Source organism: Coenobita brevimanus, chromosome 65 (assembly GCF_032717465.1).
Source record: "Coenobita brevimanus isolate Jiangsu-jjx chromosome 65, ASM3271746v2, whole genome shotgun sequence".
NCBI lineage: Eukaryota > Metazoa > Arthropoda > Malacostraca > Decapoda > Coenobitidae > Coenobita > Coenobita brevimanus.
In genome coordinates this window covers 1,026,457-1,052,924 of record NC_137018.1, presented here as the reverse complement: position 1 = coordinate 1,052,924, position 26,468 = coordinate 1,026,457, and the positions used below count along the sequence as shown (strand labels likewise).

Sequence of the window (26,468 nt, the reverse complement as noted above, 5' to 3'; positions counted from 1 at the left end):
CCAACAGGTCTCATGTTATTTGTATTTCCTATGTACTCCCATATACAACCATCTCTCCGTCCATCCATTTATCTTTTTATTTATTTATTTATTTTTTGTCACGGTATACATCAGTGACAAAAGGCGCATGAATTTAGCATTAATGCACCCATTTGCCCATCTATCTGTCTTTATATATCTCTCACCATGATGTCATAGTTAAAGTGATGATGATCCATGTGTGTCTGTCTCAGGATGACGGGTCTGGAGCCAAAATCGAGCCCCCTCCGTGCCTCAAACTCCGTCGCAGTCCAGCCCGTCAACAGGGTGTTAGTCTGGTTCATCGTCACCACCTTCACGCTCTCTACCTTCACGTCTGGGAAGAGTAGCTGTGGCAGAGGGTGTGGCAGTTAGTGGGAAAGGAAAGTTATTTTATGTGAGGATGATAACAGTTAATTACATTGTTATATTGAGAAAAAAATACAATATTAATATCTTTCCATATTTAGAAAAAGGGAAAATTTTACATTACGTTAAAGTTACTGAATATAATTTAAGTTTACAAAGATATGAGAAAAATGACTTTTTCGGTACACGAAAAAGGAAAAAAAGATTAAGTATGTATAATGATGATAATATTAAACAGTATAATAAAAGGGAGTTCAATAAATTTACTAACTAATAGAAAGAACCAATTTATACAAGAATACAGAAACACAAAATAAAAAGAAAAATAACATTTATTTGTAGAAGAAAACAAGAATTATATATATTATGCAAGAAAAAGATCAAATTAAGTAGATATCTATATCTATCTATCTATATACCAAGGCTGCTTCCCCCAAGGAATGGGAGGTAGCCGAGACAGGACGACACACTCCCCATTTACTTATCCATTCGAACACATTCATTCGCATCTTAGCCCCAAAGGGGAGAACGGACAGATCCTCACCGCACCACACGGCACAAGGGTCAACTGCGCAATGCAATCAGTGACATCTGCAGCAGGGCCCGACAGCAGAGCTGGTTTACCCCTGCTACATCATAACAGACTCATCCCCTTATCCGCACCTAACTTGAAATAGCTGATCAGACCAAATGCGGGAGAATATCCCCTTAGGGCTGCGTCATCACTTATTCATTCACAATTTCTACCCATTTATTTCTGTCACGCACAGCCACTCTTCCTTGTTCAACAGACATCCCTCTTGCATCCAGCGCTCTCTTCACACTGTCCATCCATCCTATTCGTGGTCTTCCTCTCAGCCTTACACCTCTCACATCAGATCTAGTTATCTTTTTTACCAATCGTTCATTATCCATTCTCTCCATATGCCCAAACCATCGCAACACCCTCTGCTCAACTCTACCAGCCATCTCCCGAACAACTCCAGTTCTCCTTCGCACTTCATCATTCCGCACTCATACGCGTCACTCCACACATACTCCTCAGACACCTCATCTCCATTACATTCAAACTTTTCCTCTCTGCTACACCCATTTTCCATGTTTCAGCCCCATATAATGCAGTCGGTACCACAACACCCTCATACAGCCTTCTCTTTACATCCATTCTAAGCGAACGACATCTAAACACTTTTTTCATTCCTCCCAGCACCTTTCCTACTTCATTTATTCTACACTTCACTTCTGCATCTATTCTTCCATCCACAGCAACATGTGACCCTAGATATTTAAAACACTCTACCTCCTCAAGCAACTCGCCATTCAAAACTATATTCATCCCTCTACCAGATATAGTGTGGATAAAAAAGCTAACTTTCTCTTTAGTAGACATGAGAAAAAAATATATATATTTTTAGTGAAATATTACACATGGGCGATGCGACTCCTACTATCATATAAAAATCTCACGACCATAAGGAAAGTAATTTTACTACATTTTGCAATACAGAAATTTCCCTGTTAATTTGAGACTAGAAATATACACCTAATTCAGTATTTAAGAAAGCCTCCAGGTCCCCCGTGGCAGTGTGTTTACCTACTGGACCCGTTGATTACAGACGATCTGGCCGTCGACGAAAAGCGTCAGTGCATTAATAGCTAAAGAAAACCTAACAACACAGTTTATCCTAACCGAACTTAACCTAACTGAGGGTTTTGCTCCCAGATCCCCCTGATTTTAACTACTTAGGATTTCCAAATGTTTTCAAGTTACACCCTCTGAAAATCCGTGATCTTGCATTTGACCTTTCAAGGTCACTCAAGGTCAAAGGTCATGGTGCCAAATAAAAGCCCATATGAGACTTTCTATGTCTTGATAATAGTAAGTATCTATCTTCAACTAGTTCCGAGTTATAGCCCCCTGAGTATCCGTGACCCTGTTTAACTTTTCAAGGTCACTTATGTCCAAAGGTCATGGTATTAAAACCTTAATGGGCCTGCTATATGTCGATAATAGTAAATATCTATCAATCTTCAACCAATTTAGAGTTATAGCCCCCTGAATATCCGTGACCTTGAGTTTGACCTTTCAAGGTCACTTAGGGTCAAAGGTCTTGCTGCTAAATGAAAGTCCATATTACGAGTTCCTGTATGTTCATATGAGTAAATATCTCTATCTTCAACCGGTCTCAAGGTATAGCCCTCTGAAAATCCGTGACCTTGATTTTGACCCTTCAGGGTTACTCGATTACCTCCACAATTTAATCACTTTCTTTTGGCACCAGTGCCCACACATCCTGAAAGTTTCTTTTAATTTCAGTCTGCCGTTTTTTCCGTAATATTGCTAACAAAGAAACTAACAAACAAACTCAACCAAAAACAATACCTCGCCAGACTCCGTCCGGGCGAGGTAACTATGTCGATAGGGTTACTAATATAACAATAAGGCAGTAGTTGGGGGCGTCTATCACCCCATTCACATGGTGTACAGCTGCCTGCATGTTTAGTCATCTCTATCATTCTTTTTTCAGTGACTGTCCCCCTCTCTTCCTATTTCCCCATCCTTCCTGTCTCTATTTATTACGCTTCCATCCACTTCAGGTGGCTCTGCACTGAGTGGTAACCCAACCAGTTTCCTGTAACTCAGGAAACCATTTACATGACTGAATGGTAATCGTATAGCCAAATAACGAGGGACGTGGAGCCTACTATAGTGCCTCTGTTAACTGGGTGGAGAGACGCAAAGGTGGCGTTCACCCAGGAACCAAGTATCCACACAACTTCCCGCGTCTCTCTGTGGCGAGGTGCTAACAACAACAGGAGAACATCGGTTCAATGTAGGGGACGGCCTTGCAGGGGTGGTTGCTTGCCTGCTGTTGATGGGTTTGTTCGATCAGAGAGAATGGGATAACAGAAGAACAACAAAACCAATAAAAATGGTCAGTCAAACACTTATTCCCACTTTATAAAAATCAGATGAGGTAAAAAAAAAAAAAAAAACAATGCTCCTTAGTTATTGACGCAGGCAAGTTAAGCATTGGTCTTATTTTAAGCAGAAAGATGAAGTTACGTGGATACGAGAAAAGACCCCACTCTATTATTATACCTACCGGGACAGCCAAATACAGTGTGACTCTCTCATTGCATCATTTACTGAATCACCACCGTTTTGAAAGATGGGGTCCAGACCTTACTTGCAGATCCAGTCGACCGCGTACATATTGTGCGTCGTGCCGGGATGGCTTTGAATGGGACAGAAGCTGGACGACACATTACGTTCATGTATACTTAAACAAGAGGCCCTCAGTATCTCTTCGGTTCCACCATAATTCACGTGTGCTAGGGATGTTGAAATATTTTATCTTCTACATATCAGGGATTACCAGTTTTTCTTCATCTCAGCTGGAAGGCAATCTGTGATTGCTTCCAAAAACTTATTTGGCTTAAAGTATATTCTAAAGGACCTCTAGCAGCTTTTGGGTTTGTAGTATCTTTATGTCTTTTACATAATGCTCAGCACAAAGTTCCCTTTACAGACAGACAGACATCCACACAGAGAGAAAGAAACGAAATAATAAGAACTGTGCCGGTATGTAAGTATTTGCCCTGCCTCTTTGTGTTATGTTTGTGGGTATTCTGTCACGACATATGTATGGTGGAATATTTTGATTTCTGGGATTTTCTTGAGGCCTAACATTTTGACATTTGACGTCTTTTCAGGTGTATTACTTCCACATCCGGATGATTTTATTCATCTCAGGAGAGATTTTTCGCACTGAAAGCTATCAATGAAGACCATATGTAACCCCTCCATTCCAATAACTCTCTTAAGCTAAAGAAAATCGTCTAGAGATAGCAAGAGTAAAATATACAATACTTTATCTGACTGGAGGAGTTAAGGTAGACACCAAAGGCAGCTTCTCGACTTTTCTTTTGGAGTCTGTTGATATTTCTTACTGTTTTTGCATGCTGCTGCACACAAAGTTAACATTATAGGCAAACAGAGGCCGACGGACAAAGAAACATGAACTTAGGATAATAGAGTTAGGTTACGTGTAAGTATATATGCATGTAATGTTTTGCCCTGCTACCATCTGTCATATGTATGGCTGTTCTGGCACAGAAGGTCCTTAACAATTTTTGCTTTGGGAGTTTGTCAATATTTCTTGCTGTTTGTCCATGGTCCTCCACACAACAGCTATTCTGGCACGATGGAAATACACGGTCAACCCTGCCGGATTTTTTTTTTTTTTTCCCCGTTCAGCACACTCCACTGGGCCTTAAAAACATTTGAGAGTTTACTGATATCTCTTACCGTATGTGCGTGATGGTCCGCACAATGGTTATTTTGGCACTGAGCAGGTACTGTACAAGGTTTACTTTTCCGGATTTTTGCCTACAGCACACTGTAAATCGTCCGTAAGAGCTTTCACTAAAAGATTTATTTTTTCTTACCGATTACGCGCTCTGTACATACTCCTCATGACAGCCAGAAGACTCGAACTGAGGACTATGGAAAGATATATAACACAGAAACAAACATTACAACAGTAATAGTCGCCCGTGTACCTGCGTCGTACCAGAATAGTTATAAATATGACAGAGAGGCAGGGTAGAGCACTGGGCAATTAACTGTGCTGGGACGGCCTGTGTAACTACCAGTATATTATTTTTCTTTTTTCAGAATATTGCATGGATAGGTGGAGCTATCCGAGGCGTGCTTTGTCTCGTTTAAGTTACAGGAAATAAAGAATGAAAGAAAGGGAGGAAACAGAAAAGAAAGAAAAGTTATAAACTTTGATATAATGATTTTGTTAAATATCGGCATTAATATATTTATTAATTGCAGAGGTAATAGTGAAGCAGGGAGTGTAAGTGAAGGAGTGAGAAAAGAAAGACGTGGGAGTTACAAAGGTACATAATAGGAATGGCAAATATCCCCCCCCCCTCTCCTCCAAGTCAGGGAAGTAAGAGTGAAAGTGAGAGCTGCAGGAGTAAGAGATTAAGGAAAAGAAGAGTTATTGTGGCCTGGGCTCGTCCAAGACAACGGTTTGTCTCAAGTCCCACATCACAACATCACATCTTCTCCATCACGACTTATTCTGAGAACCTTGTCTGGGTTTTCATGTGATAGGTGGTAGACTTGCTGTATTCACAGTGAGACAGACAGATGAGGAAGAAGGGAGAAACAGCCAATTTTGGGGATGAAATCCCTGCTGGAGGAGAGGGGGTACGTTAGCGGGAGGGAAAGACACGCGAAATCAGTTCTCTTACGTTATTCCTTGAAGTAAAGTGCTTTATTGGCGGTCACCACCATGAAACGTGCCCTAGTATGTCATCTGTGTGTTACCTTTCTAATAACTTTGGGTTTTTATTCGAAAGTTTTACTTATGCCTGTAGTAACTCTGTTGGTTCTAGTATATCGATCACAAAATCAGACATGATAAGCAATATTTTACTTGAAAACCGGTCTTTTCCACTGAATGCTTGCAACAAGAATGTCTCCCAGTCATTAGTCAGTCAAATACAAAACACTGCAAGTTGAATTTTAAGGCATTATGAGGGTTATTCACATATATTATGAAATTGTTGGTATATGTGTTTGTGAATTAGCGTCCAGGCCTCCGCCTTACTTACCTCATCCTCAGTGTACGGCGAAAGGGTTAGCTTGTACGTTTGGAAGACGTCGTCCACAAACTTATGCCACCTGAAGAAGACGGGATCTCTCACAGCGGTGGCAGTAGTTCCCATTACACCTATTTCCTCCTGTGGGTAGAGAAAAGTGAGACAGGGTGAGAGCGAGGCAGGCGGTGTATGGCATAGTGAGGCAGGTCAGGAGTGAAGCAGGGGAGGGGGTGGGAGAAGGACAGGGTGAGAATATGAATTAGTCTGAGCAGTTTGGAAAAGTGAGACAGGGTGAGACGTAAGATGATAAGTAAGAGACTTGAGGGTACAGGAGGGATCTCTCATGCATCTGACTGATTAGCCTATCGCACTCTGCTCCTCCTAGAGGGCAGGTAGTATTTGATCAAGGAGGGAAAGAGATGGCAGGGTGAGTAGTGAGGACAGGGTCAGTAATGGAGAGTGGCGAGATGGGGAAGTAAGGGTGAAAAAGGGTGAGAGTACGTACTGAGGGTGACACAGTAAGAGGTAGGGAGAGACAAAGTGGAAATTAGAAAAATAAGTCGGAGTGACGCAGGAGGGGTAGAAAAGAGACACAGATGAGTAAGGATGGGTAAGAGTGAGGAATGGGGACGGTGAAACGGGTGTAGATGAATGAAAGAAGAGTGAGAGTAAGACTATGGAAGGGTGTCAGGGTTTATAGTAGAGTGAAGGGTGGGGGAAATTGATGCAGGATGAGGGTGAGGCAGGGTGAGGGATGAGGGTGAGGCAGGGTGGGGGATGAGGATTGGACAAGATAATAATGACGGAGTAAGTGCATAGAGGTGCTGTTCATTTTTCGCTGCCCTTTCTGTTGTTAGAGCTTTTGCTTTTTCGTTTTGTATTTTTTTCCATGTTTCTGGATCCTACCACCCTGACGATGAAGGGTGAGAATGAAGGCGAGAAGGAGAATGAAGAAGAGTATGACGATGATGATAGTGATAATGATGATGGGTATAATTGCAAAGAAGCGTTAATAGCAGAAAGGTTGTAATTAATGATGATGATGATGACGATGACGATGACGATAGGTACAGGTAGATTTATGTGAGTTTCAGGCGACGTGTGCTAGTGACGATGACGATGAATGATGATAAAGGATAAGGATGATGATGATGATAATTACTGTGATTGATTGATGATTGAATCTTTGATGGATATTAATGATTACTGATTGACTGATGGCTGACTGACTAATTAGCGAATGATTGATTGATTGAAAGATCGACTGGTAATCAACCGATAACTGATGACAATTACTGATGTATATTGAGGATTGACTGAAGATTTCTGATGATGACTGATGTATGACGATGACTGATTGGTAATGACTGAGGATTAATTGACTGATGTTGAGAAATGATGACTGATAAAGGCTGACTGATTGTTGACACTGAGGACTGATTGTTGACACTGAGGACTGATTGATGATTGACTAACTGATTGATATCTGATTAATTAATGACTGAATGGATATTGACTGGCGGTTGGTTGATTGATGACTGACTTATTGCCGATAGACTGGTGATTGATTTATGACTGGTGATTGAATTATTGATTGACTGGCGATTAATAATTAGATGATTGGTGACTGGCTGATTGATTGCAGACTGATTGATGAATGATTGACTGATGGTGGACTGATGATGACTAATTGGTCGATTATTGGTCAGTTAATGAGATTGTTTGATGACGATTGACGATAATTCATTGACAGATTGAAAGTGATCATGGTGGCCGCGTGATGGCTATAGCAAGTGATGACTGGTGACTGATTAACTATGACTAAGGACGGATTGATGCCGACTGACTGTTGACTTAATGAGTGACTGATTATGATTGATGACTGAATGATGGTGATTGATGTTGAATGACTGATGGCTATCGAAGATGACTGCTTGTGGCTGACTGGTCGTGTTGGTGATGGTGGTGGATGGTGGTGGTTGTCATATCGATAATAAGTGTTGCTGGAATGGCGAGGACAGTGGTGTGATGGTGATCCTGAATGTATGGTGATGATAATGATGATGATGATGATCTATCTATCTATCTATCTATTGCCAGACGCCTTCATCCCGTAAGGAGTGGCCACAAACAAATCGCCTCCATGTCGCTCTGTCCCCCGCCATCTCACTGCCCTGCTCCATGCTCAGACCCCCCTCTCTCATATACCTCTCCACTCCATTCCTCCATCTCATCCTTGGCCTCCCCCTCCCTCTCCTCCCCCTCCACCTCACTCACATACACTCTCCTAGTCAGTCTCTCACTCTCCATCCTCTCCACATGGCCACACCACCTTATTGTTTTTCTCCTAACTTTTCCTGTCACATCCACATCCACACGACAACACTCCTTCACTTCCTCATTTGTCAGCCTGTCTCTCCATGTGACTCCACATGCTCCTCTCAAATAACTCATTTCCACTGCTCTCACACTTGACTTTTGTCCCTCCAACAAGGTCCAAGCTTCACTTCCGTATGTTAGAGCTGGTATCACAATACTGTCATGTAGTAGCTTTTTCACTTCCATGCTCATTTCCCTGTTTCTTATCACTGTTTTCAAGGAACCAGCAACCTTTCTTCCCTGCTGCACCCTTTCAAGCACTTCACCCCCTAATCTTCACATCACACTACCCAAGTACTTATACGCACTCACATTCTCCATTTCCTCCCCATCCAGTCTCACTGTACATTCACTGACTTCACTTCTCTCGAAGACCATCACTTTACTCTTCCCTACATTCACCTTTAGATTCCGTTTCTTACACACTCTCCCAAACTCATCCAACAAGCCTTGCAGCTCCCCTTCGTCTTCACTTAACAACATGATGATGATGATGAGTATTAGGTGTGTGTGTGTGTGTGTGTGTGTGTGTGTGTGTGTGTGTGTGTGTGTGTGTGTGTGTGTGATGAAAGGTATGATGACGGTGATGATGATTATACACAGTAGGAAAAAGAATAGCAAAAAAAAATCTTAATAATCAACATCATCCTAAATTAACCTTATTCGTATAATCTAAATGCCATTTCGTCTTTCGTAAATCTTACCCTTGCTACTGCCACACGATTTATTCAGGGAAGATGTCCATGGCAGTGAAAAGGTTACAGAATGATCGCCCTTTTCCCTTCCCTACCTGGGGTACCTTGGAAGTTCAATAAATTAATCTCGAGGTGGCAATAACGGCACAGAAGACATCCTAAACCTGTAGAGGTTAATACTCTCTCTCTCTCTCTCTCTCTCTCTCTCTCTCTCTCTCTCTCTCTCTCTCTCATCCTAATCAGTTCCAACCCGAGCGAGCCTAACTAAACTAAATTTAATTTTACCAAACTTAATCTAACCTGACCCAACCAGTCTAACCTAATATTATCTAGACTAGCCTAATGTAATATATTTAAATCTAATCTATCCCTGTCATTTCACACCCAAACTAATCTAATTTATTTAAAAATAAGTCTGCCTAACCTGACTCAATCCAGCGCAACCTAGCTAAACCTAACCCAATCTAACTTACTGAATTCCAAAGTAACTTAACCTCAGCCACGCAAATCTAACTTGCCTTAACCTCTTCTAGCCAAACCTGTTCTAACCAAGCATAACCCAGCCCAGTGTAAGCAACTCTAGCTCAGTCTGTTTTAATTTAACCTAGGCCAGCCAGACGTAACCTAACTTTACCCAGGCTAGGCTAACAAAATCTAAAGCAGCTTATGCAATTCCATCCTCTTGTGACGACCTAATTTTATCTAGTCGTCCTTGATCTAATCTACCCTAACACAGGTTAACTCAAACCAAACCTAGCCAGCCTAATCAAACCAAACCTAAATCAGCCCAGCGTCACCTGATGTAACTTAACCTAACTTAAAGTGCTGACCTTATGAGCGTAGTCCGGGTCGTGTGAAAATGCAAGCATGATATGGCCTCTGTTGTGTAGGTCACCGAAGTAGCGGAAGTTAACACTGAGGTCTGAATCAGCCTCGACGGCGTCACCCAGTATGTCGATACCACGCTTTCCGCTGGTCACGTCGTCGCTCAGAGGAACACTCTGCCCTTTATCCTGTTTGATTGGAGGAAGTAGTAATACTATATCACTACGACTACTACTACTAACACTACTACTACAACAACTACTACTACTACTTGTAATAGCAGTAGTAGTTGTTGTTACTGTAGTAGCAGAAGTGGTGGTTGTGGTGGTAATAGTAGTTATCAGCGAGCAAGCGAAGTTTACTGTCGGTGTATGGGGCAGAAAATTACGGTGAGGGACACTGCCCAGACTGGCCCAGCCCAACACAGTGTCCACCCGACCGTCATTGACTTTCCAGGGGCTAATAACTCTTCCTAAAAAAGCTAGAGGAGTGATTTTTTTTTTTTCTCTCTCTCTCTTCAGATGCTGGGTTGATCAGTCCAGGTTTGTATTTTATGATTCACAAAACCATTATCGCACCATAACTGTGCAAAAGTTAACACATTTACAAAAGCTTGTTCGCTCGTTATGCGCGAAAACACCTCTTGCTGGTGGTAGTAGTAGTAGTACAGTAGTAGTAGCCGCATTAGAATTGGTACTAACAGTATTAGAAGTAGTACAACTACCAGCAGCCGTACTAGTCATAACCGTAGTAGTTGAAGCAGTAGTAGTAGTAGTAATTTCATTTCATTTACGTTCATTCGCAATAAAAATTACATAGCTTGGATAAATCATTACCGGTACACTGGATCAAAAAAAGTATCGGTGCACAATTGGCCCGAAACAATTTGACGCATGAACGATGGACACTAGAAATACCTGATAAATTTTTTTCCCCTTGTTGTCAAACATGTTTACATACTTGTGTTATAGATAGGTTTCTTGTGACAATTTATTGTTCATATTGTTGCTGGATGCATATCCACATGATATTCAGTAAACTTTCCAAGGATTACACAAAGCATATTGATCACTTCGGATATCATCGTACCCCTCCTGAGCAATACTTTTTGGATCCAGTGTACTTATTTTATACAATATATATATATATATATATATATATTAATCCTACATTGCCCCATGCGGAGCGTAGGAAATATATATACAGTATATATATGTCATCATCATCATCTTCATCATCCGGACCGCCCTTCCCACCCCAGGGCAGGGTGAGGAGTAGCAATGTCCAGACAGCCCAAATCTGCCAAATCCAATGGGCCACGCTTCCATTCATTCATTATTCAAGCCCCCGGGATCCTGGCTCTATCGGACACGCCAAAAACATTCACCACGTTCTGTAGCGTCACATAAACGTATCCGATTGAATCAATCCGGACGCTGCCACATTAAAAAGGGGTGCCATATTCCTGATCATGCACTTCTGCTCACAACATTCATCCAGCCAGCTCGATCTCTTGTCAGTTCCCTAGCCTTACCGACATCCAAACCTCTCTTCCTCACACACTCATCCACTATATCTCTCCACCTTCTCCTTGGCCTACCTCGCCTCTTCCCTCCTTCAAATTCGCTCAGATATACCTTTTTCACCACTCTATAGTTATCCATTCTCTCCACATGACCATACCATCACAGTGCACTCTCTTCGATTCTGGTGTCCACAGACTTCCTCACTCCACACCTTTCACGAATCACATTATTTCGTATCCTATCTATCCTCTGTACTCCACATACATTCCTCAGCAGTCCCATCTCCACTGCTCTTACTCATGGCAGTCGTTTCGTTTCAAATAGAGAGAGAGAGAGAGAGAGAGAGAGAGACAGACAGACAGACAGACAGACAGACAGAGAATTATTTTCATTTGCAGTTTAGTAACACGTGCAAAAGTAGTCAATTTTTATATCGTTTTTGTAACTTGAAACAAATCCGGATTTGTGTTGTGCGAACGGGCCACCATGTTTTTATCATAATAAACACCATAACTCAGTGGCCAAACTAAGAGGTGACCGAGGTAGACACACTCCAAAACGTAGGATTCGAGGAAGGCTATTATCAAACGTTTCATTCCTAGTGTCAGTTTATTTCACGCAGAAGGTGTAACGATACATTTTTGAGTATGTGAATAGTATTATATTTCAATATATCTGGGTTATTGTGTGATGTATGCTTGCAGTAAAATAGCTAAATGATGTATCATAATGTTAAGACATTACTACAGTAAATAAGAATTAACATGGTTGATTACTGAAGTTGTGCAAAGTAGGATGTTATATGAGTTTGTTTCTTAGACAAAAAAATTATTTTTCAGTTTTACGGGATTGAGCCAGGGACTGAACAGGAATCAAATGGAAACAGAATATCATGAAGTAGTAGAAGAAACAAAATGTCAAGGAAGCACCCTGGTAATATCCCTGTAAAGCCCCTTCTGCCTTGGCCACCTATCCAATTCTCATTAACTCTCCTCTTACTGATTCCCTTCAATCATTGTCACTTCACCAACTGCTGCGTCTGCATATCTTTTTTTGTCGCCACTGCAATGGTCACTTCCCTGCTGAACTATCTGCTTCCATTCTTCATTATGGCAAGCAAATAGCACCCGTTTGGCAGCGAATTCTCACCCCTTTCCTGCCCAGCTCTCTAATGCAAGATTTAACTAATACTCCCAGTCCTTCACATATGCAACAGGTCACCCTGGAACTGTTTTCTGTTGTTTTGATTACCTTCTGCCTGTGACCTCAGTCTTCTAAACGCAATACGCCAGGCATCTACAAATGAATGGATCTTGAAAATGACTCTCTGTTGTTTCTTTCTTTTTTGGAGGGATCATTAGCTTGGGCTTCAAACCTTTGATTCCTTCTTTCTTGCGTTAAAGGTAGTCTCAGCTCAAACTTTGATACTTAGTAAATGTGGCGAGTTCCCTGCCTGTTGAGTGTTGTGAAGCCCAGCTACCGAGTCTTGGCTCCACGTCATTCCCGTGGTAATACCTCCCAGCACAGTGGTAACTATTCACTTGCAGTTTTTTTGTGGGAAAACGAGTGCTACATCTTGTTCAACGGTGACCTCAGAGTATGCAGGGCAGGTACCGAAATGAATTATTAAAGCAAGTGCACTAAGAACATCCATGTATCCATACAGAATCAAATAAACTGAAAGTACAGCAAGAAGAAAATACAAGAATTACAAATGCGAACAAAGTTTTCTGTCGGTGGATGGGCAGAAGATTAAATGAGCAGCCCAGCCCAGCCCAGCCTGGCCCAGCCCTGCCTGACTGTCATGCTTTCCAGAGGCTAATAGTTGTGTACCTACCCAAGCCTGTGTAGTCATTTTTTTCCCTAGGCAGGTCGATCAGTTAGGTTTTGTATTTTATGATACACAAAACCATTATCGCATCATGACAGTGCAAAAGGAGAAAAACTACAAACTTCCTTCATACTCGTAATGGGAGGTGGAGTGTGAGTATGGTGGGAGAGAAGCACAGAAGAAAACATTAACAGAAATTCACCGGACAGATTAAAAAAAAACACACACACACACACACACACAAACTCACACTCAATCTAACTCTTAGGGGAGGACACATACATTTATCATATATCCCAGATGTATGGCGTCAAGGAGTCTGTCGCGCCACATCTCCATGTCGGTGACTTTCACGCCCACCAAGTTGTAGTCACTGCGCTGGAGGTCCTGTGGAGGTGATGGTACTGTCAGTTTTGTATATGCATGAGGCACGCTGTCAAATGGTGGGTAAGACAATGAATAAGTTTGTGAAAGATGTACACTCGTCAGACATAGTTCCTCCTCACGCTTTAAATCTTACCCCTGACCGAGGGGAGGTCAGCCATGGTTTCACACCGAAGAGTTGCTGTCCAGTGTTTAGTGGTAGTTTGAAGCTTTGCTAGGCAACACGAGGAACATTTGCCGATAACACTGTTAATTACTGTATGCATCCATAAAATCTTCCAGCCGCCACAAACAAGTTTTAATTCGGTGTGACCCTGGCTACGTTTCAAACATTTCTATGCTGATCAATTAGGATTAAGGAACGTCTCTTAAGAGTGGTTCATTTTAAAGTATTTTAAAGTCCAAGAGTTGTATTAACAATGTCTGTGCGTGTCTTTATATGCCGTTTATTAAAATGACAGTGGAGAAGCATTACTGCATACGAGAAAATATACTATAAGCACGTATGTCCACCTTGACTTGGGTTTCGAAACTAAGTTTTAGGCATGACGCAGATTAGCATGCAACTGCTGCGTCACTCAGCCACCGTGGGTACATCACTGTAATTATTTTTAGAATTGCTGAAATGGACTTGTAATGTTATTTATAGTAACGGTTCGATATGACTAACAACTGTAGAATATCCCTTAATATTAAATTACTCTTAAATTAAGGTCATAAAATGAGTCCCAAAAATGTATTCTAACATGTGCTCCTAATGTGATTCTAACATCGTCACTATATATGATCTTAATGCTGTTCTTAAGATATGGTTGTAATATATTTTCTTACGTTCCAAACATACGTTCACAATCGGAGAAAATGAATACTAGTAGTTACTCTCAAAAGCGTATTATCCTGTCGTGAACCCCATGCTTTGCCAGAGTTGTTGACGGTCAGCTTGGAGAAATAGCCATCGGGAATAGGAGCCCTCCAGTTCTCCAGCTTCTTCACGCGATTTAGGCCCACACTCAGTCGCTCCATGTCGTATCTGCGATGGGGAATGTTGAGGGGTGCCTTAGTATTGTTGTTATGCCCCCAGGCTCATTCAGACTTGAACCTGGAATAATGCAGTCTGAAGACACTATTCTCCTGCCGACCACCACCCTCTTTCAGGGGATAGGGAGTGAGTAAAGAGACCTGTATAACCAAGTAGCAGTACTGTTTAGTTATGTAAGTGCCATTGTGGGAAGGAGTCCCTCTCCAGTGCAAAATAACTACTATGAAGGAACTGTCATCCATCTCTTGCACCACACGAAATGAACACAAATCCACATATTATGTCCAGTGTCACGTCCCGGGGATAATCTCTGCACTCCTCACTTGCCTATCCAACTACCCTCATTCCTTTAACCACCCAGCGATTACAACATCCTTTAACCTACATACTGACACGTATCATATCTGTCTCCATTTTGCATCCAATAACCATTTATTTACTCAAACTCTAACACTTTTTATCCACCCTACTACTCCAGTCCCAAGGTATATGCATCTTACATTCACCATCCAGTTCTCTTTCCGCTATTTTTCCCTCATGCATCGTCTCAGTCTACTTGCTCAGTCCACATTATACTTATCACATTAATCCCTCTGAACTAAAAGCACCCACACTAATATAACAACCCAGTCCCTATCACCTGTTCACCCCACAATCATTATATCAGTCCCTCTTCCTCTATCTCACACTTAACACTACTGGGACCACTCTAAGAAGGCAGGTTGGGTGTGGCCTTCTCAGAAATGCTCTGTGCCACATCTTGAAAATAATTGTTTTTTTCTTCAAGTGACACTTGTAAAAGGCAACAGAAAAAAAAGAATACACACAAACAATATAAATTAAGCATAAATAATAAAAATTCTGAAAAGAACAGTAAATGAAACTAATAAGATATTTATATGGCAGTCAGGAAACGTGGCAGACGTATTTTGCTCTGTTGCCGATTGTTACAGTCACGAACACGCATTCACCATAGGTCATGGCTGGGGAAATAAAGTACAAATTATATGCGAAATATAATATAACAGGATATAACTAAGTTTATAAAAAAAAAAAATTCTATTATAAAAATATTAAATTGCTCTCCAAAAGGCAACACACACCTGGTGTCTGGGTCAATTTGTAGTCACTATAATAATAATAATAATAATAATAATAATAAGTAATTATTATTATTATTATTATTATTATTATTATTATCTTTATTATTATATTTTTATTAAAGTTCCGAGCTATTAGGTTCTCATCGACGGTGTTGATAAACATGTGTAGGACAAAGAAATATAAGAATTATTAATTTACTGTCATTTTAATATTAAAGTTTTAGTTTAAAAATAAAGACTGAGGAGGTTGTAAATATATGCAATAATTTTCGATTCGTGTTGATAAAAAATAATCAGAAGCCAAAGAGCTGAGATGAGAGAGATAGAGACGGACATAACGGGAGAATTTGACAGCCCACGGGCGGAAAAGTGGCAACACTGTACACAGGTGATGACCTCTCCCAAACTGCCTTCTTAGATTGGTAAGTCGCTTCCACCTTCAACTCCACAATTACTGCTATTGTCTCCCTGCACCTCTCAGCACCTCACACTCAAAAAAGCAACTGATACCCATTCACCTATCCATCCCATTTCAGTTCACCTTTCTCTACTAACCCCACACCCACCATTGGGGACTTCATGTACTCGAATAGTTCGCCCTTCCTGTCCTTGTCACAAAGATCTTATCCACCCCACACACACTGTATTTAATCACCTGTCTCCATCCTCTGTCCATTCCACGTTCTTCTTCAAATCTCTCTTCATCTCTCCACTCCACGCATACCACTTTAATTGCCTGCATCGTTCATCATTCAACAGTGACATAGCCACCAATCCACTTACCTATCCCGCACCAACCCTCATTCAACTACCCTTTCAAACATATCATTTTGATCAATCCGGCCTTTGTCTGTATTTACCATTATAATCTTGCTACCAGCTGTACCTGGTCAAATAGATGGGATAAGCAGTGCTCTTGTGGACATTTGTGCAACAGACAGTACTTTCTTTCGGCACAGCAAATGATAAGAAGGATGAGTGGTGGGTTTGATGAACAGAAGGCAGTGATTGTTTATGTATGTGTGGATAAGAGAATGAGATTTGTGTTGGACACGAGAGTGTATAGTGGTTATGGAAGTGGACTATCTGACCACTGCATAGTAGAGTACAAGGCAGAGGTGCAAAAGTGCTGGATGAACAATGGAAAAGAAAGACAGGAGGAAGCAGTTCTCGCAAAGACAGCGGAAAGGCTACCTACAGGGGTAAAGAAAAATCCGTTTGTACGGCATATAAAGGCGATGTGTTTGTCTGTCTGTCGGTCTGTCCTTCCTCTACTGAAATTGAGGAGGTATGCACATAGAACTTTCCAAACCGCTCTAACAAGTGTGACTTTTTGCGGTGAATTTAGGTGTGTAAGTTACAGCTGCTACATTGGCGTCTCTGATGACCATGATTAGAACTAGTTAGAAATAATCGTCAACATTGTGGAAACGTCATGGTCAATTACCATAGATTTTGTTTAATTTCTACAATCATTTAATTTAATTATTAACGACAATGGGTCAGATGGGAGGATGGATTGGTAGGGCGGGCAGGGTAGGTGGGATGGGTGGACAGGGTTGGTGTTGAGGTGCAGGGTGGGTTGGAGTGGGCAGGAGGGCTGGTGTAATGGGGCAGGGTGGGTAAGCAGGGTTTGGTGGGTGTGGTACAACAGTGTGGTTTGGTAGGTAGATGGGAAGGATGGATGGGTGAGTGTGGGTGAGTTATTAGACAGTGTGAGTGAAGAGGTGGATAGATGCATGGATTGGGTAGGTGGATGGATGGGTGTGCAAGCAGGGTGGGTGGGTGGGAAAGAAGAAATAGGTTCATGACAGGAATAGGTCCACGGGGAATATATCACTGGGAAAATGAGCCCAGGGAAGAACATAGATAAGTAAAATGGGACCCTAGAGTCTTCTCCCACAGAGGGAGTGGCCATCCAGGGTCCCAGGCAATGCCAATATGCTCGATCATAAGATATTACCCAAACAATGCCGGGTACCCCTGGTAAAGGAATATGGTACAGAAGTGGAAGAGCGACTGAGTACATATGAGATGGAGCAGATGGAGGAGATGGAAGGCATGTGTAAGATATGCACACAAGAAATATGTACTGCGTGTGACAGAGTGTGGAGCAAAGAGGAGATGGAAGGGGGTGCAAGGAACTCCATGGTGGAATGAAGTGAAACGAACTATGACAGAGAAGAGGAAAGCATATACAGACTGAATGGGAAGTAGAGGAATAGAGGATGCAGAAAGACTGAAAAGATATATGAGAAAGACACGGGTGAGTTGCAGGGAGGGCAGCAAATGGCAGAGGACAAGACGACGTAGAGGCGATTTACTTGTGGCCACCCCTTACCCCTCATGGGACAATAAGGCGCCTGGCTACAGATAGATAGATAGAATCTCCCTACCTCCCTTTTACCGTTCCACCCCTCATATATATTACTAACCATCTCCATTAATCTGTTATATTAATCCACTACAATTCATAGTCACCTACCTATTCACACCTGCATAACTACCACCTCCATCAACGTTTTCAATCTGCTTCATCTCACTATCATCTATCCATTCCACACCTACCTAGGCACTATGTTCAGCCTCAGTGCCTTGTCTGTCTTCCCTCTTCCAGTTACAGTGATCCTCTCTGCACCTGACTCATTTGACCACTTATTATTAGTCACCTTAATGTTCAGCATTTCGACCCGATTACGTCATCTTTAATATTTCATTCTTGCCACCAACGAACGAATTTATTTAGTAGAGCATTATAGTGGAAATAGAGATAATGAAGACTAACCCATCCCGTTCGAAAAGTCTCTTTACATCGAATAAAATCGTCTGAAGATAGTAAAAGACAATAAACTCCCCACTCAATCCCACTCTTATACAGTCACCAATATCCTTCCACCCACCCACATCACTTCAGGCTTCACCCATTCACCTGCCCACCCAACAATTAAAACTTCAGTGCCTGCACCTTTCAACATGACACTTTAACGCAGAAAATAAAATCTTTTCTCCTCTCCACCTACACTTCCCATTACTTTTCACCTACCTACTTCACACAAAATTTTGGTCCCTCTGTCCCTATTCCTTACTCACCATTTCAGTTTTCTTCTATCCTCTTTACACTTTTTACTATAATGGATCAGTCAGCACCCCACACCCACATAACCACTGTAATGCTAGGTGTTTTAGGGTCTGCTTCCCATCCCTCTAACGCCTGGTGTGTAGCTGGGTTCTCTTTCTAGACTGGAGCTTAGACAAATAAGAGAGAGGCAGGACACAAAGACCAAGGCAACAACCTTACATGTGTATTGCTAAATTCTACAGTGGAATGGACAGATGTCACCAAGACAGTTATGCTGAGCAATTATAATTCCAGGGCTTAGATATCGGGTGTTAGTATCGCACAGGATACTGCTTAGGACACGATCGGGTAAGGCGAATAGCACTTAGGGCAGGAAAGCTAAACACTATTATTTGGGGGAAAGTCTAGGTGGAGTTTATGGCACTGTTTTCACTGCTGGCAGGCTAACTGGTTTGTCGGTCGGGTAGTTAATTATTGCTCTTGTACTGGGGCCTCCGTATGATCTTAATGTGAGGCTATGTCACTATATGGTAGCGTGTTCACTGTTACAGACCCTTATTTCACTGCCTTACCGAGATCACTGTTTTCACTGTTACCTTACTTATTCCACCTTTCTTTTCTATTATTACTGATGCTATGTGCACTGACTTTCTACATTCTGATAACTCACTGTTCTGCCCTTACTTCACTATGTCACGTACACTGTGCTTTCACTGTCACTCACTGTCGGGACTGGGCGTACTGGCTGTCGGGTACAAGGGCGGCGGAGACGACTCAGCCTCACTACTGACGGGGCCGAGTTCCGCCAGGGGCCTCCGTATTCTGGGGCCACGGGATCATGCATAGGGGCGTCCTCTCTCGTCCGGGGCTGCTGGTGGTGAAGGGTCCCGCACTTTCAGGGCTTGGGGCGGGAGTCTGGCCCTCAGGACTGGGGCCGAACAGCTGCCTGAACCTTTCGGTCAGGCGCCTGACGGAGGATGAAGATCTCCGGGGTTGGGGTGAAGGGATGTCCCACCCGGGGGTCCTGGGAGCGGTCTGGAGGTCCTGGGGGCTGCGGTCTCTGGCGATTGGAGACGCCGTCAGGAGTGGGCTGCGGCGTCAGCCTCCGTCAGGGTCCGTCGGGCAGGTCCTCTCAGGAACCGGCTGCAGTAAGAAGAGCCCGGTGGTAGTTACAGGGCCCCTCCAATACTCCTCCAGGCTGGGGTCTCCCTCTGGGTCGTAGTTTCGTGGACAGGAGTTAGCACCTGATGGAGGAGCAGTTACCGGCAGTCTCCTGCCATAGGGCCCGGCTACTGGCTGTAGCATTCTAGAGGCGCAGCTACCGGCCGTCGGCAAGGCCCGGCTACTGGCCGTGGCCTGGGCAAGGGATCGGCTACAGACTGACTCAAGGGCACCTTCGGTGCGGCTACCGGCCATCTCCTCGTTACCTCCGGAGCGGCTGCAGGCCTCTCCTGTAGGAGGGTCGAGTGGCTACCGGCCATCTCTTCAGGGGCACCTTCAGAACGGCTACCGGCCGTCTCCTGACGAAGGCGGGAGTGGCTATCGGCCGTCTTCTCGTTACTTCTGGAGCAGCTGCAGGCCGTCTCCTGTAGGAGCGTCGAGCAGCTACCAGCCATCCTGTTTAGGGCACCTTCAGAGCGGCTACTGGCCACCTCCTGACGAAGGCAGGAGCGGCTACCAGCCATCTCCTCCTTACCTCCGAGCAGCTGCAGGCCGTCTGTGGTAGGAGGGTTGAGCAGCTACTGGCCGTCTCAGGGGTGCTGAATGTACCTAGAGTAATAGCTCCACCCCGTGGTTGTCGGTTGTCAGCTCGCCCAGAAGGTAGTCTTGTACTCCTGCTATGGTGGCAGTGGATGAGCTCTGGGTCATAGGGGCGTGGGCCTGGGCGGACTTATGTCCCTGTCACCCTGAGTCCAGTCGCGCTGTATATGCTCCTCTGTAGGCTCCTTCTGGGGGTGTTGGGTTCCCCTCGGTGATACTATACTGCATTTTAACCACCAATCTTTCCTCAGTCGACTATATACTTAATGCTTAAATTTCTACATAACTCTACCCGTACATCCAGATTACCACCTTTGACAGGGTGTAGGAGAATCGCTTCCTCTTCCTGTCCTTATTCACGACGGTTTTTTTCTACCCTTCATTTATTTAACCATCAGTCTCCATCCGCCTACCTACCCTACACTCATCCCTTCAGTTTCCCTTTCTCTGTTAACCCTATATTTACCATCTTAATCTCACAACATCTTCCAGCACGCCACACTGAATAAGCCAACAATCTCCTTTCCATTTCTACCCCACAATAAAAAAAAAGTCAATATCCATAAAACCTGCTCAGCGCCCACCTGGCCAACATCTGCAAGTGCATGTAATAGAACAGCTCGCCTTTCCTGTCTCTTTGAACCCCCATGTCGACAGGGATTACCAGGTGCCAGTGCCAATGGTGGGAATTTAAGCTGTAGTCCTCACGCCAGTACGACACACGAAGCTCCGGTTTGATGGCAGTCCCGGAGAAATCTGGGCGGTTTTCTATGATGATAGGTTCTGTCTGATGGAAAATGAGACAAAAAGGGTGGATTACATTGAGTTTAGTTAGGTTAGCGGTTAGTTAGCCTGTGGAGAGAGAGAGAGAGAGAGAGAGAGAGGTTGGTTATCCTGTCCAGTGTTATGTGTTTTACTTCAAATGAAAATATTGAAGTATAGTACTGACGAGGCAGTTATCATAACGCACTGTATATACCAACTTTTTTTTTTTTTTGGGGGGGGGCCTATCGACCATTGGGGTCAAAGCCCCTGGTCATTATGGCCATATATATATATATATATATATATATATATATATATATATATATATATATATATATATATATATATATATAAAAGTTTAAAAGGCAACAATCATTGATTAATGTCAGGAGAAATAAAAAACCTGTGTACAAAACACAGACTTGCATAAAAAAGAAAAAGAAAAAAGAGGGAAGCAATATAAAAATGGGGTAAAGCATAAAAGTACCATGTTTAATCCTTGCAAAATCTGAAGATCAGGACAAAGGCTAACTATGCTAAACATATATATTATAAAATGAAATAAAAGGAGTTGACTTGCTGCTGCTGCTGCTAAAAGTTGTTACTGCGTGAATAGTTGGGTAGCGCTAGTCGAGTTATCTTGTATATCAAGATCCCATACTTAGGTTCATTAAGTTATGAAATTAGGAAAACACTAAACAAACTTCTCCGTGATTGTTATCCACAAATTAATTTTAAGATAATCTTAACAAACAAGAGTACTATAGGTAGCATTCTTAAGCATTCATCTTGTCTTCATACTAACCTCCGGTCCAATGTGGTTTATTTATTTTCATGTTCTAGCTGTCCTGCTAGATACGTGGGGTCGACCTCACGTTGGCTGCTCCACCGAATCCTTGAGCACCAAGGTAAATCCACTAGGACTGGAAGGTTCCTCTCTAAACCCTCTTATTCTTCTATCAGAGAGCACTCTCACCTTTCTGATCACCCTTTCTCTTCTGCAGATTTTCGGATACTAACTTCATGTCAGTCTTACTCTGACCTCATCACTGCCGAATCCATCCTGATTCATAGAATGCGACCCAGTCTCAATAACTCGACTAGCGCTACCCAACTATTCACGCAGTAACAACTTTTAACAGGTCAACTCCTACTCCTTTTATTTCATTTTTTAATATATATATGTTTAGCATAGTTAGCCTTTGTCCCGATCTTCAGATTGCAAGGATTAAACATGGTACTTTTATGCTTTACCCCATTTTATATTGCTTCCCTCTTTTTTCTTTTTTCTTTTTTATGCAAGTCTATGTTTTGTACACAGGTTTCTTATTTCTCCTGACATTGATCGATGATTGTTGTCTTTTAAACTTTTAGATCCACTGATGATGGAGATTGTGTCCCCGAAACGTTTGGATTAATAATAAAGATGCTGTACATCACAGCTGCAAAGAAAGTGGTTGAGGAGAAGAGGGGGAAGACAGGAGGAAGCAACTCCTGTGAGAAGAGTGGAGAAATTGCAAGATAGTGAGAAAATGACAGAGTATAAGAGAATAGTGGAAGAAAGACTGGGAAGGTATGAGCTAGAGCAGATGGAAGGGGTGGAAGACGTATGTAAGATATTCACGGAAGAGATAGGCGCAGCGTGTGAGGCGGTTTGTGGAGTGAGGAGGAGATGCAAGGGTGTGCAAGGGACAGCATGGTGGAATGATGAGGTGAAACAAGCTGTGGAACAAAAGAAGAAGGCATATAGTGAATGGTTAGCGAGTAGAGGTAGGGGAGAAGATGAGAGAGAGAAGAGAGAGGTATATGTGAGCAGGAGAAGGGAGGTTAAGAGACTGGTGAAGGAGAGTAAAAAGAAAGTGGATGAGGAGTTTGGGAGGAATCTGAGTGTGAAATGGAGGGAGAGTAAGAAATTGTTTTGGAAGGAGGTAAAGAAAGTAAGGCAGTGTGAAAGGGGAAATAGTAGGGGAGTGAAAGATAGGAATAATAGATTGTTGGTGGAGAAGAGAGAGAAACTGAGGAGATGGAAGGAGCACTTTGAGGATTTGTTGAATGTGGAGAGTGAGAGCATTGCGAGTGTAAGTGGTTGGGGAATGGCTGGGAGAAGAAGAGATGAGATGAGAGGAGGGAGGAAGAGATCAGTAGGGCGAAAGTAGTGGAAGCGATGAAGAATATTAAGTTGGGAAAGGCCCCAGGAATTGATGGAGTGTGTGGTGAAATGCTGAGGTATGGGGGTGAGATTGTTGTGGAGTGGATATGGAAGTTGTGTAGATTGGCCTGGGAAGAGGGAAGGGTTCCAGAGGACTGGAAATCAGGTATAATTGTTCCTTTATACAAAGGAAAAGGAGAGAGAGAAGTATGTGGTAACCATAGGGGTATTTGCCTACTTAGTGTGACTGGTAAAATATATGGTAGAATACTCATTGATAGGGTTAGGCATATGACAGAGGAGCTAGTTGAAGAAGAACAAGGGGGATTTAGGAAGGGAAAAGGGTGTGTAGATCAGATATTTGTTCTAAGATGTTTAGTGGAGAAGTATCTAGAGAAGGGAAGGAAAGTGTATGCTGCCTTCATGGACTTGGAGAAAGCTTATGACAGAATAGATAGGCAAGGTATGTGGAAGGTATTAAGAATATAATATATTCTTAATACCATATTATGGAGTGGAGGAGAAATTGTTGAGTGCTGTGAAGAGTATGTACGAGGGAGCTAGGGTTACGGTGCGAGTGGATGGTGAGCTGAGTGAGTTCTTTGATATCAATTTGGGACTGAAACAGGGTTGTGTGATGTCTCCATGGCTGTTTAATATATACATGGATGGGGTTGTAAAGGAGGTGCAGGGTAGGGCAGTGGATGTGGGGTGGCTCTAATGAATGAGCGTGAGATTTGGAAGCTTCCGATGTTGCTGTTTGCTGATGATACAGTACTTTCGAGTGAAGATGAATGGGAGTTGCAAGGTTTGGTGAATGAATTTGGGACAGTGTGTAGGAGGAGGAATCTGAAAGTTAATGTAAACAAAAGTAAAGTTATGGTGTTTGAGAGGAATGAAGTCACAGAGTGTGCAGTGAGATTGGATGGTGAGGATATGGAGAATGTGAGTGCATTCAAGTACTTGGGTAGTGTGATGAGTAAGGATGGAACTTTGGGGGATGAAGTGCGTGAAAGGGTACAGCAGGGAAGGAAGGTCTTTGGTACACTGAAAGCAGTGATGAGAAATAGGGAGGTGAGTATGGAAGTTAAGAAGTCACTGCATGATAATACTGTGATCCCTACCCTGACGTATGGAAGCGAGGCATGGACCTTGCAAGAGGGGAACAAGTCAAGAGTGAGAGCAGTGGAAATGAGTTACTTGAGAGGAGCATGTGGAGTGACGTGGAGGGACAGGTTGACGAATGAAGTAGTGAAGGAACGATGTGGGGTGGATGTGGATGTGGTTGAGAAGATTAGGAGAAATACACTGAGGTGGTTTGGACATGTGAAGAGAATGGAGAATGAAATTTTCGACTGGCAAAGAGGGTGTATGTAGGTGAGGTGGGGGGAGAGAGGGGGAGAGGTAGACCGAGGATGAGGTGGAGGGATGGAGTTGAGAGGTATATGAGGGAGGGGGGGGGTGAGTTGGGGGGAGGGTAGTCAAATGGTGGGTGACAGTGACTTGGAGGCGTTTTGTCTGCGACCACCCTTTGAGGGATTAGGGCGTCGGGCTATAGATAGATAGACATCACAACGTTGGTACTACTTTTCCTGACAAGACTAAAGTTCCCAAGAGGAAGATCTATTGCGGATATTTTATTAACAAGATATGGCCAACCCACACTGCGATGCTATAGGAGCACTGAGAAGACAGCATTCAAGGTCAAGAAGGTGGAAAGGGACCTCATTTTTTTAAGGACATGTAGGGATTATGGCCAAGTGCCTAATTTCATTAGATTTAAATTACATGATTCAAGGTTTTATGCCACAACAACATATAGATCTTGGCTCTTTCACCTTTTGGATGTTGAAATAAGGAAGCAGAAGAACAAACTGCTTAAACTTAATAGAGAAATTGATGCATTGAAATATAAGCTAAAAAACATTGTTTCATATTTTGATTTCAAATGTCTCAGTGTAATCATTGAATGTTTTGTGGAGAAAAATATAAATAGGATTGTAGCTACACATTCACGTAAGCTTAGGGGGTTAGGAATTGACATGAATAGTTCAGTTGATATAGATAAAGTCATTTTTAACCTCTCTTCAAGGTCTTTGACTAAGGAAGAGAAGGATGTTTTGTCGTTAGGCTTGGATTTTGCTCTCCCTCCTGTTCGTTTAAACTATGTTAAGTTCTTTTTACCTTTTGAGAGATTATGTTCAGTTTTAAAGAAATGCAACCTTTACAAACAAGACTGGACTTACGTGTGGCATAATGTATCTGCTTTAGCTAAAAATTCTTTTAGACAGCACTCTGCACATCTCAAAGAACAAAAAGAGGACTATGGATATCGTAAGATTTTGAAATCTCTCAAAAATGATGATGGCATAATTATTACTCGTCCTGACAAAGGAAAGGGCGTAGTTATCATGAACAAGGATGATTATGTATTAAAGCTTAATCATATTCTTAGTGACACCTCTAAATTTAAGGTCATCAGTTCTGATATTCCATCTGCCATCCTAAAACATGAAGACAAACTAAATAGATTACTGCGAAGTATTAAAGATAAAGTAGGTGATAGTACGACTAATAGTCTGTATGCTTCTGGCTCAGTTCCTGGTTATCTCTATGGTCTCCCCAAAGTTCATAAACCTAACACGCCTTTAAGACCCATAATTTCATCTATTGGTACCTTCAGTTATAACACAGCAAAATTTTTGGTTCCCCTGATCAGTTCCCTATGTGCAAACAAATATACGGTTCAAAATTCTGCAGAGTTTGTCAAGGAAGTCACTTCTCTGAGATTTGATCACCCTGTCACCCTGGCTAGCTTTGATGTAGAATCCCTTTTCACGAATGTTCCCTTGCGTGAAACCACTCGGCTCATCACAGATAACACCAGTATTTCTACTCTTACTTCAGTTGGCTTGGACAGAAA

The 26,468-nt window shown here is 42.5% G+C and overlaps 1 protein-coding gene across 1 annotated transcript in view; it reads right to left on the bottom strand.

Annotated features, from left to right (window-relative positions):
* LOC145404871 (phenoloxidase 3-like) overlaps positions 1-25,800 on the bottom strand; it is a 37,414-nt gene extending 11,614 nt beyond the window's left edge. The window contains exons 1-7 of the mRNA XM_080276373.1: positions 25,792-25,800; positions 21,216-21,418; positions 14,529-14,679; positions 13,548-13,652; positions 9,914-10,096; positions 6,022-6,150; positions 186-368 (exon numbers count right to left, since the gene is read on the bottom strand). Of these exons, the coding sequence (XP_080132499.1) occupies positions 186-368; positions 6,022-6,150; positions 9,914-10,096; positions 13,548-13,652; positions 14,529-14,679; positions 21,216-21,418; positions 25,792-25,800 (963 nt within the window). The remainder of the gene's footprint in view (positions 1-185; positions 369-6,021; positions 6,151-9,913; positions 10,097-13,547; positions 13,653-14,528; positions 14,680-21,215; positions 21,419-25,791) is intronic.
* Positions 25,801-26,468: the final 668 nt, after the last annotated feature.